General features: G+C 32.0%; 2 protein-coding genes across 3 annotated transcripts; one reads left to right on the forward strand and one right to left on the reverse strand.

The window, feature by feature from the left end:
- Positions 1-840: 840 nt before the first annotated feature.
- On the forward strand, positions 841-3,760 carry LOC7467237 (ergosterol biosynthetic protein 28). Its single transcript, XM_002301096.3, has 3 exons — positions 841-1,056; positions 2,370-2,576; positions 3,413-3,760. Exons 1-3 carry the CDS (start codon positions 942-944, stop codon positions 3,478-3,480), a joined length of 390 nt encoding a protein of 129 aa, XP_002301132.1. The 5' UTR covers positions 841-941; the 3' UTR covers positions 3,481-3,760.
- A 1,022-nt stretch (positions 3,761-4,782) lies between these two features.
- Positions 4,783-7,240, reverse strand: LOC7467238 (uncharacterized). 2 transcript variants are annotated; one of them, XM_024594731.2, is made up of 2 exons: positions 6,867-7,240; positions 4,783-6,092 (listed from the first exon to the last, which is right to left on the reverse strand). In XM_024594731.2, the coding sequence occupies exon 2, from the start codon at positions 6,030-6,032 to the stop codon at positions 5,181-5,183; it is 852 nt and encodes a 283-aa protein (XP_024450499.1). In that variant the 5' UTR covers positions 6,033-6,092; positions 6,867-7,240; the 3' UTR covers positions 4,783-5,180. The 2 variants fall into 2 exon arrangements, with proteins under 2 accessions (XP_024450499.1, XP_024450500.1); XM_024594732.2 differs by lacking the exon at positions 6,867-7,240 and adding an exon at positions 6,255-6,754.
- Positions 7,241-14,021: the final 6,781 nt, after the last annotated feature.

Genomic DNA, 14,021 nt, shown 5'->3' on the forward strand with positions numbered 1-14,021 from the left:
GGTCGGGTAGCTTGAACCGCTGAGAGGCTTCACACATGCCGTCTAAAGTGCAGGAGTGCCGCCCATGCGGTGACATGTGTAAATCATGCATCAACAATTTTTTAAAATTAATTATTATTTTATTATGGTTAGATACAACAATACTTTTGACAAAAAAAGAAAATAACAAAAAAACCAACTTGAAAATACATTCATAACCCTTGACCAAAAGCTTCAGTCTTTTGACTCAAGAGGCATTTTAGTAATCCATTCATATACCAAAATTAAAAAAACCGATACCAACCCTAAACCAAAAGCTTATAATTTTTGGTTCCAAGATCATTTAAATATTTTTAATGTTCATAAAAAGATAAAAAAATCCCAATACCCTCCTAAGCAATGCTACATTTAATTAGATTGAGGGAAAAAATAATTATTTTATTATTATAATTCACAATAAAACAACTACTTTCATCGCCTTGTATTTTAGTATATCTAGTTATTGTTATAGCTATAAGTAAGGTTTTTACATAAAAATTAGTATTTTTTTTAGTTTTGAAATAAAAATCAAGATACTTAAGTTGGATTGCTTTTTATTTAGAAATGTATCAAAATATATATTTTTTATTTTTTAAAAATTATTTTTGATACTAGCACATCAAAATAATTTAAAAACACTAAAAAAATATTAATTTAAAGTAAAGAAAAAAATAAAATAAAATAAATTTTTTTTTAAATTTTTTTTGAAATACAAAAATAAACAAAGTCAAGAATTTGAAATCATGTTTTTCTAAAAATAATTTTTAATATATTTTTAAATAAAAAATATTTTAAAAATCAACTCGTACTAAACTGCTACTAAAAAAGCTCCTTGTTAGCAAAGTAGTCATCGTAGAAAACCTCCTCCGGCAATTCGACAAACAACAAAACAAACACCAAATCAAAATCGCTGGTGGCAAAAGATGAAAGCATTAGGATGGTGGCTGATGCTGGTGGGCTCGCTTCGATTAGCATCTGTTTGGTTCGGTTTCTTCGACATTTGGGCTCTTAGGCTGGCTGTTTTGTCCAATACAACCAGTAAGCTTCTTTCTTTTCACTCACTCAACATCTCCTCCAAAAGTCAAACCCCCCCGTTTTTTGCTTAAAATCCTGGGTTCTAACGGTTTGTGTGTTTTAATGCCTAATGTCGAATTGCATCATGCAAAATTTGGATCCTGATTATTTAAGGGGATCAAAACCCAATTAAGATTTGATCCAATGTTTTATTTGTTATAGAGCAGCAGCGAGTGGGGTAAATTTAAATCTGGTGTCCAAGAAAGATAATTTCAGTTCATTGTTAAGCAAAGCATAGAATGTTAAAATGATTTTGATTAGTTCTATGGGGATTTGTCCCCAAGATCTGGGATGTGGTTCTTTGATGCTGCATATATGAGCATGGGCAATTGTGTACCTGAAATGGAGGATTATATTAAGGGAGCAAGGCAGGATGGTTCCTAGAGTTTGAAGTTTTATCAATGTACTCAAATAGTTGCTTCCTGCGTACTTTTAACTTAGAGGGACTTTAAGAGTCCGATTGAAGAATGTGTTGGTAAAATTTTTATTACATGAAACCACTAGCGGTAATAAACTATTTGTTTAGAAGAAAAGAACTACATCACAGGTTTCACCAATCTGAACGACAGAAAACCCAAACATTCATGCATTGTAAATCAAGTAAATCTTACCTGATCTACTTCCACTGATCCCTTTTCTGTTCTCTCATTTCCCACCATTGTTCTTTACTATACTACGAGGAATTTTTTTTGTAGCTTCACATAAGTTCACAGTAGTTCTGGATGGATGGTTAAGATGAGAGAGCATACCTTTTGATCTGACATGACCACTAGAAGTGTGTTTTCTGATACTTCGATGATTGGTGATTAAATGTCCGACGCTAAACTGGTAGTTGCTCTTTAAGTATTAGTTGGATACCAAATTGAACCCGTTAGGCCTGTCTTTTCTGATACTTTATTGATTGGTGATTAAACTCTCCTAGTTAACATGCATTTGCTGGCAGAAAAACTTTAGCCAGCAATGACAATAATAGAAACTTCTTCATTCCTTAGGTTTGAATACCAAGATCAACGGTTATGTTTCATGTAAGTGTATTTTGTTCCTTTGATTTTGAATCCAGAAAAATAACATCACAATCTCAAAGACAAAGCAAAACACTCTCATAAAACAAAGGCGTGCAACAATTCCAAACCCAGAAGATGCATCTATTTCTTTATGGCTGAAGTTTTGTTTGTAACATCTTTTTGACTGGTTTCAGTGGTAGAGAGTTCTCTCTCGTTCGTGTTAATTGATCATGGTCTGATTTTTCCCACCCTCTTTTATTAACTGTTATGCAGTGACTGAAGTTCATGGAAGAACATTTGGAGTTTGGACACTATTGACTTGCACTCTTTGCTTTCTTTGTGCATTCAATCTTGACAACAAGCCACTTTATTTGGCCACCTTTTTATCGTTCATCTATGCCTTCGGGCATTTCTTGACTGAATACCTCATATATCAGACGATGGCCATTGCAAACTTGACTACCGTGAGCATCTTTGCAGGTATGCTTGTTTCTTAGCAGACCTGAAATGTTTGATTTTTCTGTCCTTGTATCACTTATCTACCAATATTTTTCATGCCCAACCAGGGGCGGAACTAGAAAATTTTAACTGGGGGTGCCATCATAAAAACTATAAGGTTGGGGAGCAAATATTTTATTCTTAGAGGGGCTAAATGAATAATTTTTATAAAAAAATGAAAATTTAAGGACTAAAATTAAATTTTTAAAAACTTTGAAGACAATTTATATATATAGTGCTATAAATTTGGTAAACAGCGGCAAACAGTTGATGATGGCCCATGCGTTAGGAAATTCTATGCATCTTCATGAACTTGGACCACCTATAATGCACCTAGCTAGTTTCCATGCTTAGAGTTAGAGAATGTTTCAAGGGAGTAAATAAAACATCCTCTTCTTTTAATGCAATGGAAGTTAACTAATGAGGGTTAATGTTTCATAGTAAAAAATTGCAGGCCTAGTTTATTATGCATAGATGATACCCACAGCAAGCTTGGGGGTGCCAAGCACCCCCAAAGCTTGCCGTAGGTCTGCCCCTTTGCCCAACCCATTTTGGTTCTAGGTTTAGTTTTGCATAGCCTGCTTGCAAGTTGCAAGTCTGGTTTGTTGTGCATACTGTGGAATACTGGGATACAAGTTTTTTGGTTTTCCACTAAATCCTAAGGTAAAGGTAGATCGGCGTGAGCTTACGGTTTATATTTCCAGCCAAATTGCGCATTTTCACAATTTTATTTGTTCTCTTGACAGAAGATCATCATGCAACTTTAGAAAAATCTCTTTCTTTGGTCTCCATTTAGTTCATCTGTTCCTTTCAATCAGGTACATCAATAGTGTGGATGCTTATTCAGTGGAATGCGCACCAAAAGAGCCATCCAAAGCATCCATGAAACTGGGGATGTTATTTTGCCTTTGACGCGCAGGTCTTTCTTGCTGATCTTGAGGGAGGTTTTGCTACTCGTTTCCAGCTTCTAATTTGGATTTCTGACACCGCATGCCGAGGCTTATAGCTCGCATTGCTTGTTAACTGGACCGCTGTTTTAATAATGTTCTTAATTTCAGCTTTGAATGCTTCAACTATATTAAAATTTTTGGAAAGCACGCGAAAGTTTACTGGCTTCGTGCATGCTGTAATTGTCTGAATTTATTGAGCGTCAAAACTTCAATTAATCTCTGTTCAAGGCTATTGTTATACCTGCAGTCACATTATATTTTTGGATTATTTTTCAAATGATTAAGTTTATCTTTGCTGTTACAGTCAAAGATAAACCATTTTATGATCAATTATTAAAACTAATAAATAAATTATTAATAGAGTTAGAATACTTTTTTTTTTACTCTAACAAATTAAACTGATATAACGTATTCATAAAGAATGAACTTGCTTATAAGGTTCATAATTGAATTATTTTTAACCAAATAAAGACGTTTATATTTATTTAAAAATACAATAAATATTGCAGGAAACTTTTCCTCAAAAAAACCCCGAAGTTGAAGTAAGTTAATTGGTAAAAGTCAAATCGCCTTCGGAAACTTGATGGATGGATGAGGTTATTTGGCAGTTTTGAGAAAGTCAATTAGTTGAAAGGAAATAAATAAATAAATTATATACTCTATTGGGAAAATTTAAAACTCACATGTCCTAATATTGTAAAAATTTCTTGATGTTGGTTTAATGCAAGCAACTATCATGGTTGAGAATCTCACCGGTAGCAATATAAGTCCGGTTGTTTTTGAAAATATATTTTTTATTATTTTTAAAAATTATTTTTAATATTAACATATTAAAATAAACTGAAAAAAAAATATAATACTAAAAAACAAACACGAGTTTGAGTTCAAAACTTCAAATACTTGCCTACAAGGTGGACTTCAAGCCCACGACTGGGCATTGCATTGGCAATCTAGGATTATTGAATGCTCTTCTTTTCTGTAAGTGAATCAAGTTTTGCACTAAACACTGTCTGGCTACACAAGGAGAGACTTCCCTCTCTACTGGTCCCTTCTATTTCCAGAGGACAAATACCTTTTCTTCCTATACTTAGCCTACTTGGGGTGTGCCCCTCGCCCTCTCTTTACACAGAGATTGAAGTAGATAGACTCATTTTTTTCTGTTCTAATCACTCATGCAGATTGTTTGATCATCCAACTGCACTTATCATGTTCAATTTCAGTAAGTTCATCGAGGCATATAAGGGAATTTAGAGACATAAATAAACAGAAACATGTATGTACAATTGCTCACCCTAGGCTACAGTTTACAGGAACACGGAATGTCTAGGACTTCAAATCACCCACTTCCATAGGGTGGATATTTTAACCACACCAAATAACTTGCTTCCTGTCCCGCTATGTAGCGACGACAGGCTGATCCTCAGCAACTTAGGCGGAATCAGAAGGAAAGAACACCTACATCCTCACTAGCAGTCACTAACTAATGCAGAGCTTTTTCTCTGCATTCTCTCTCTGATGGTTCATACAAGTATATATCCTAAATGCTCCTGCTTATTTATCATTATTCTAGCTCATGGCTTGTAAGATCAGACTCCGACCTTCCCTGCAGCATTTGCATCAAGCTTCATGACCCGTTCTAGTATTTAATAGAAAGAGAGGCCGTGGCTTTCCCTAAAACTCCTCCTCCATCAATATGATCATCAATCAATGAACGGGAATCCAAGCCGATATCTTTTGCATCATTTCCGTATGGACCTGACCTGATTGGGTAAAAAACAACCTCCTCATCGCCATGGCTTTTATACCCTTGCTCTAATTTTATGTGTTCTGCATTATCTATCTCGTTTTCCTTAATCTTTCTCAGACCTCCAATCCCAAGTTGTGTGATTATTGATTGGGAGTTCTGCATCACAGAGCTAGATGCATCATCTCCCCTGTAATGTTCTTCTCTTAACTGTTGTAAATTCCTTTCGCCTTCATTTTGGGTTTGATCATCTAGTGAACTTACATCCTCAAGTTGATCGCCCTTCTCTTCAATTTCTTGATCTTCATTTGTTTCTTCCCTTTCCTTATCGTCTACATCAATGAGATCCTCTACTTCCTCAGTTTCTTCCTCTTCTGTTCTTACTTGATCATGTCCATCTATTTCTTCATCCCCACCACTTCCTTCATCCTCAATTTCTCCAGGTTTAATTTCTTCGATTTCTTCTTCCAATTCTGCTTTACCCTCATGATTTTCAATCTCTAAACCTGTTTCCCTTACCCGAGGATGGAGGCCTTTCCTGCCAAGTTTTACGACTTCATAATCGCCTCGAACCTCTTCTGAGATCTTTCCAGTACTGTCCTCGTATGCTGCCTTCTTATGGTAAGAGTGCTTGAGCTGGTTGACCAACCAGACGCCAATGGCAAGCAACAGAAATACCTGAATGAAATGCTTTACCTTAAAGCCTTTGGACCTCAGGTTTCTACTGGATGACTGCTTCAACATGTTCAAGTCCTGAAACGAGTGTGTATCCTTCAATTGTCAGCAGGAACTGGCAATTCCAATCTGTGAGTGGAAACAATGATCAAAACAGAACAATCAGTATTTAAAGTCTCCATAACAAACAACCCTAAACCTTCTAATTTATTTTTCGAAAATCCTAAGTTACAATATGTTCAGGCCAAGATGATAAACACAATGGATGGACATTGCACAAGGACAACGTACCCTGAAACATTCTATGACAATAAAAAATTGTACCCCAAAAATGCCAAAGTAATTGTATCAGTCCTAATTGAACAAAATGTATACGCTTGAGTAAGACAAACTGCCAGATAATAATCCGGGATAGAAATTTTTTTCTTCGGCTATGAAACAAAAATGAACAAGAACTGAAAACTAAACTTCATCTCTACTGTGTTGCTCATAGACATATAATCATATTAAAGACATTTGAAAGCTGAATGAACAATAGAATCGATATATGAATGAAGAAATTGAGCTGACACTGACAAGGAATGACAGAGCTACAATCTTTTTTAAGCACAAAAATAAAAGCAATTTCTAGCAGAACAGAATATTCTTCCCAAACAATATCGAATATGGACAGATGAAAACAGACGAAATGCAATCAGACAAAGATATCCATAGCTGTCTACAACACACCCAACTAAAAATTAAGAACTTCATAAAAAAATTTAGTAGAAAAACAAGAACTCCAAGCACATAAAGTCCAAGACACCATTCAAACAAAGCATGTGTGTATAATATATGATATAAGAACCTGACATAACTTAACGGAAGTGGAAAAAAAGAGAAGCTAAAGACACAAAAGGGTACCTGCAAGAACACTGAGCAGGAGATCCCAGAAGAAAAAAGTGGAAGCTTTGCGATTGGCAGTGAAGTGTATTTGTATGTATAGGAGACCAGTAAAGGCAGTTTTTTTCACAGTAAAAAGGTTTATGTTGTTCACTTGTTCTCAAGAGAAATGAGTTATAAGCGGGAATAGAAAAACCAAAGCACCTGGCTGATAAAAGAATAGAAGGGAGGGGACAGTTAATGGTTAAAGAGGGCGAACATTGTTTCTCTCTCTCTTTTAACTCAACAGAGTATGAACAAGAGAGTACAGGCTCCAAAAACGTCCACCACCACAAGGGGTGTGGCACTGTATACGTGTGACCCAGAAATGTCGGCAATTCTTTCTGTTTGCTAAATTGGCATCAATTCACTGGCCATTTTGTTTGTCTACTTTTTAAACCGACTAGGTTTCACGGTTTTCAAATCTCTTCCGGTTCTGTTTTTTTTTACTTGTAAACTATACATTTCACTTCCTTGGTATTTTGGTGTGCAGTTTTGAGGTTATACACTGTTAATATAATATCATTCAGAGTATTAATTTAATACACATAATTTTAACTTAAATATAAAAAAAATTTAACTTGAGATGTCAGGTATCTAGAAAATAATTTTAAAATTTAAATATTTATATTTAATAATTACTAAATTGTTAGCTCGCGTTAGGCTACTGGTCATATTTATTTTTTCTTTAAAATAAAAGAAAATATTCAGGCATAACTAATATTTTTCTAGTAGGAATTTTTTTTTTAATCATGTGAGAGTTGATCCGATATTATCCAATTGATTTGATAACTAGTAAAAACTTAGTTTAACTAAAAAAAAATTCAAGACAACATACTTTTTAAAAAAATTATTGAAACAATAACATATTGGATCGACCTGGATCAATTCGAGTTAACCTTTCAAAACCGCAAACCAGGTCATGAGACCTTGATAACCTCATATAAAGCAAATCTAAAATAAATTGTGAAACTCAATTCCAAATCAATCCAATATTAAAAGATGAAATTAAAAAAATAATAATTAAAAAAGGAACAAAAAATGACCCAAGAATCCCATAAAAAAGTAAATTGAAATAAATTATGAATTCTAATTTCCAATCAACCCAATATTGAAGGATGAGGTTGAAAAAAAAATATTAATTTAAAAAAAGAACTCGAAAAAAAACCTGAATCAACTTGGCTTAACCTTCTAAATCCATGATCCGAGTCATGAGACCGGAATAACCTTATAAAAAATAAATCGAAAAAAAACCTAAGTTAGCCTGTCAAGCTTGTGACATGTGTCATGAGATTGAATAACTTTATGGAAAGCAGATCGAACAAATTATAAAGTTCGATTCTCAATAAACCCATTATCGAATGATAAATTTTTTTTAAAAAAATTAAATCTAAAAAGGACAAAAAAAATCAACCTAAGTCTATCCGGGTTAACTCGCAAAACTCATAACCCAAGTTATGAGACCATGATAACTTTATAGAAAACAAACCGAAACAAATGACAAAATCTAATTTATAATTAACCAAATGTTGGAGATGATAAATGATGAAACCGCAAAAAAAATCAATAAAAAAAAATTGAGTTAACCCGTCAAACTTATGACATGGATCATGATACTGAGATAACTACAAGGAAACAAACCGCAACAAATTATAAAGTCTAATATCCAATAAATCAAGTATTGAAAGATGAAATTTAAAAAAAAACATAGATTTTTTTTAAAAAAATAAAAGGCAAAAAATACGTATTATTGCATGGAACGAAATAGACGGGATGAAATTGAAACATCTTGGTTGAAATTTAGCCTAAAAATTAGGAATGAATGGAGATTTAAAAAAAGATAAAATTTGTTTTGATTTATTCTATTTTTTCTTTAAAAATAAAACGAAATTAATAACTCTTGGTTTAAGGTGGGTCACTCTTTTTTTCCTTTCCCCTTGCTTTCCTTTCCTTTCCTTTTAGCTTAGCATACCAAATCTAGCCAAATAACCACGATTCCTTCTTGCTTTAGAAGTAGTTTTCTCTTTTTTTTCCGCGTAATATTTAGTTTCCATGTAATACAAACCACAATCAAAGCTCTCCCCCTGCTTGAAATTGTGTAGAATAAGATTTAATTTCCACAGGAAGAGACCCCTCTGTTAAAAAGAAAATCCCTTCATAAAAAAGAGAAACAAGAAATCCAATATATTTTTGGCTGCTTGCAAACGACGAGTCCTTTTCTACCATCCCGTACGTCACCTATGTTTAATTATCATTTTATTAATATTTTATAACCATCATAATTAAAAACCTTCATCTCTCTATTATTATTCCAAAAACTATCATCATCTCCACCGGTAAGCATCGCCATCACCCTATCACCATTATATTTAATGTAAATGTACGATTTTTTTGCAATCACGGAAAAATATGTTAATGTAAATGTACGATTTTTCAAATATGATAATAAATAGAAAAGAAAAAACCAAATTAGGCTTAAATTCACGTTTCTAATAAATGTCATTTCAAATCCTATTTATTTTTGTGTTTTAAAAATATTTTTAAAAAATTTAAAATATTTTTAATTTTTTTTAAAATAATATATTTTTTGATGTTTTTAAATTATTTTGAGACGCTGATATCAAAAATAATTTTTAAAAAATAAAAAAACATTATCTTAATATATTTTTGAGTGAAAAACACTTTAAAAAACAACCGCAACCACACTCTCAAACATTATAATAAGCAGCATCACAAGATTTACTCTTAACGTAAGTGACAAGTATGATCTTGTATTTATGATAATAATTATAATGACATTTCTATAAACATCACAATAAGATATAGTTGAAATAGCACTTATAAATGTTTTGATAGATACTTAAATATCAAACTTGTATGTTAAGAAAGTATCATAATAGATAATTCATGATATATTTATGTTCGTTATAATAGTATGGCCGAAATGATCATTATAAGTATATCTAAAGACAATTTAAATGTTATGATTGTATGTTAATTAGATTCAGATAACAAATCTCAAGAACAGAAAATTAAGAAATTATGACCAAAATAATTCATACAAGAGCCAATGTTGAAACAAACCTATAATAACGACATGCCTTGATCTCGAGGTGGTCGGCATGTCCCATGAAGTCGTACGTGTGAACTCCCGTGACTTTCTACAATCACCTACCTGGTCGTCTTTGTGGGTGTAGCGTAGCAGCTAGAGAAAGGAGTGGCTGGAATTGTTTGTGAAAAGAAGCAGAAGGGAGTAATTAAATCTTAGATGAGGATATAATCTCGAATTATTTGTCTCCAACGAAAATGGTTCGAGAAAGTGTAAAAGGGAAGAGGAAAACAGAGAAATAAAATATATAGCCAGTGGAGAACTCAATTAGAGAATCTACCATGGATTGTAATAATGGATGGATGTTTTTTCACTTCATCGAATCGGCTGGCAAGACTATCCTCCTGAGTGAAATAGTTTTTTTTTCGTGTGATCCATTTATTATTTTCATTTTGCTTGGATATACAAAGGTTTTTTTTTCCCTTTTTAGAATAGTAAAATATCTTCATTGTTCTTCAAAGCTAAAAAATCAGATAATTGACTTCTATAGGCTTTTTTGAGATTTCATATTTTTAAACACCATAAATTTACTAAAATAACCCTTGTTTCAAAATTAGTTTAAGCTTTCTTTGGGGTATTTTTATATTTTCATGTGGGTTTTCTTTATTATAATAAGGTTGTTAAAGGGGTAAATTAATTAGTCTTTTACAATATATATCTATATATATATATATATATATATATATATATATATATATATATATATATATATATATATATATATATAAAACCCTATCAGGCACGTGGGAGGACGTCGCGGCGCTTTGGCTGCGCATGCGCCATCCTCTGATGGTTAATTTTCTTTTCTCACATGTGGTGCATATTGAGTATTGTTAGACAAATTGTTATTGGAACGATTTTTTTCTCTCTCCTCCCCTGAAACTTGTGTGTGACATTTAAAATTTCATGATAATCCTTTTTAGTTCAGCATATTTGAGTATCAATTTTTATTTTTTTTATTTTTTAATTTTATCTTTAACCTTTTTGTAAGTTTTTTTATTTTTTTTATTGCATCCTTCAATCTAAATTTTTTATTTTTTGATATTTCAAATTTGGCTCAATTGTTTTTAATTTCATCATTTAATAAAAAATTTTAATTTTTTAAAATTTGATCTTCTTTCTCTTGATGGTTTCCTCTTTAATTCTTTTTGTGAAATTGATATTTCTTTTCAATTTAGTAATTGAATCCAAAATTATTCATCCTCTAATTTCTTTTTTTTTTGCAAATCTGATCCCTATTATTTTAATTGTTATCTCTTATTTTGAATCTTTTTTTGGTAATTAATTTTTTTTTTAATTTCATACTTTGACATATTTATTTGACAAGTCATGGTTATAACCTGAATCATAATTTGTTTTCTTTAAAACATATTTGCGTGTTTATGTTTTACAAAAACAAAAAATAATAGCACCTAGCTACGTATCGCGGTGCTACAGGCTTATTTGAGATTGTGGTAGCGGTTGCGGTTCAAAGTGCTTTCGCTTAGAAATACATTAAAATAATTTTTTTTTATTTTTTTAAAATTATTTTTGAGATCAGCACATTAAAATAATATGAAACCATAAATTTTTTTTTTTTTTTTTAAAAAAGGTTAATAATCAACACGTATTCAAACAATCAAATTCTAGTATTCGAAAAGTAAATGAGTAATTAACAAAGTTGTAAGGGGCGTATCTGTCATGACTCATGATGTGGTCGACGTCTCCATGTAGCTCGACAGAATGAGGGGAGGCATGCAATTTCGGGTCCCTTTCCTCCCCGTGAGACAGTTCAGCCAGAATGGGAAAGTTGATTCCATTGAAAAGCTAAAAGCTAGAATTTTATGGTTGACCCAATGCGATACGAGTGGTAAGTTAAAAATCGAAAATATCACACCGATCTCTTCAGTGGCTGGGGCAACAGATCCTCTGATATTGTTACTTGCTAAAATAGCGAATCTGCTTTCTTCCGACACGTATAATTTACTTAATACTAAAACAGTAAAGTTTTTTTTTTTTAAAAAATTCAAAGTCTTTTACACTCGGATTTGTTTTTAAATAATTATTCAGGTTATTTTCAAACCGGTCAAGTTAACTGGATCACGACATGATAATTTTCACACAGTTTAATTTTAAATTCGAACCAAGTAAAAAGTCAAGTTAATAAGTTTTTTAAATCAATTTGATTTTTTTTATTTCGTCATTCTTTCCTTAATTTCACCCATATTTTTTTTGATCTAGAAAATGACTCGGTTATCTCAGGTTTTTTGTTTATCATTCTTTGTTAGGTTTTATATATATATTATAGAATATACACGTCGCCATAAATATCTCTATAAATATCTTGAATATTTTAAAGATATTTATATAAAATATATTAAAACTTACATATCTTAAGAAAATCTATATTAACATAGGGCAAACCATGCCAACCCTATAGAAATGCAAAATAAAAAGAAAAAAAATTATAAAGCTAAATTCTCGATCATCCCAATATTAAAATATAAAAAAAATTAAAAAAATATCATAATAAAATTCAATATCTAAAAGGAAAAAAAGAAGAAGAAGTAAAACATTGTGATCCACACTGCAAAAGATGTGATTGAACGATAATTTCTCCACACTCTTTAGTTTTTGTTACTTTATAAAATTTAATGATATGACTTTTCTTTAAAACTTATTTTTTTAACTATAGAAAGAAAAAAAAACATAAAGAAACAAATTACTCAATAAAAATAAATTATAAAAAATTCAATAAAAAAAATAAAAGGAGAAAAAAGAAGAAAACGATATAATAGGTGTGGGTGAACAATGATTTTCTCACACTCTTTAGTTCTTGTTAATAGTTTATAGGTAAAAAAATAATTAGTCTCTATTTTTTTATCTATTTATAATTTGATCTTTTTCACCCAATTTTTTTTTTTTAAGAAATAGAAAACAAAAAAATACATATGTAAAGATTGATGAGGAAATAAGATATTCTTTGAAAAACAAATACTAAATGAAGCATGATAATAGTCAAGGGATTAATTAGTCATTATAAAACAAAAAGGACTATTTAGTTTATTTTAAGAGGCCAAAGGGACTAGTTTATAATTTAATCTTTTTTTTTTCTTAGGCAAACCTCATATAAGGCAAAGAACTACGTTTTTTTTTTCGTAAAATACAAACATATCTTAGGCTAGAGTAGCCACTCTCGATGTAATGCTTTTCAGTTGCCACTCAAAATCTGAAAATCTAGTATTACAAACCTTCAAAAATAATTTCAGCCGTAGTTGCTTCTACCTACCACCATAAACGGCCCCATCATTTCAGCATCAAGAGGAAGAGGTAGAAGGAGAAGGGACACAGGGGAGCGAGCAGCTCCAAACAACCACATTAATTACGATGACGAGTGTGAGCCCCGGTCCCGTATCTTTTCAGAGCCATAATAAATACCTGCATCAAACCAATCCAGGTTCCTTACTTTATGTGAGAGGAAACAAAGAGCCATCATATACACTATGTAGCCTGTTATCTCCCAGAAGCCTGAAACAATGAAATTTCTAATTTGGACCCTTCCGTATAAGGGTACTGCCTGGTGCAACTGTTAAATAGACCCACAACTTCTTTTTCTGGTTTACTAAGAGATAAATATTATGGAATTGAACAAGTGTATGAAAGCCCTAAACTTTACAAGGGCCGATGTCTACCATGCTCAATCAACAAGCGTGTTATTGACGATGGAAGCAGAGCAGAGGACAGAGAGTTGAAACGTTTTCATCCAACATGCCTAAAGACTAGACCTCACAATAATAGCTTCCATAGCTTAAGTACGAGTTAACATAAAAGGTCTTGGACTTTAATCCATGTTGCTTTAATGATGAGGCTGCTAACAAGTTTAGGTTTTTTCTGACAGCTAAGCAAAGAGCATGCAGGGGGTTTGCAGCAAATTCATCCAAAATCTTGCTATAATGAATGACATGAATCAAACACCAACGCATAAGTTAACAAACCAACAGGTGAAAGGGAAATATGAGGATGACATGGGCACGATTTGGTTATATGTA

Source organism: Populus trichocarpa, chromosome 2 (genome assembly GCF_000002775.5).
Source record: "Populus trichocarpa isolate Nisqually-1 chromosome 2, P.trichocarpa_v4.1, whole genome shotgun sequence".
NCBI lineage: Eukaryota > Viridiplantae > Streptophyta > Magnoliopsida > Malpighiales > Salicaceae > Populus > Populus trichocarpa.

Bases quoted from the DNA above. Each gene is read 5' to 3' on its own strand.
- LOC7467237 (XM_002301096.3), top strand. From the start codon at position 942: ATGAAAGCATTAGGATGGTGGCTGATGCTGGTGGGCTCGCTTCGATTA. The intron at 1,057-2,369 runs GTAAGCTTCTTT...ACTGTTATGCAG, and splicing joins TGTTTTGTCCAATACAACCA to TGACTGAAGTTCATGGAAGA. The intron at 2,577-3,412 runs GTATGCTTGTTT...CCTTTCAATCAG, and splicing joins TACCGTGAGCATCTTTGCAG to GTACATCAATAGTGTGGATG.
- LOC7467238 (XM_024594731.2), bottom strand. From the start codon at position 6,032: ATGTTGAAGCAGTCATCCAGTAGAAACCTGAGGTCCAAAGGCTTTAAG.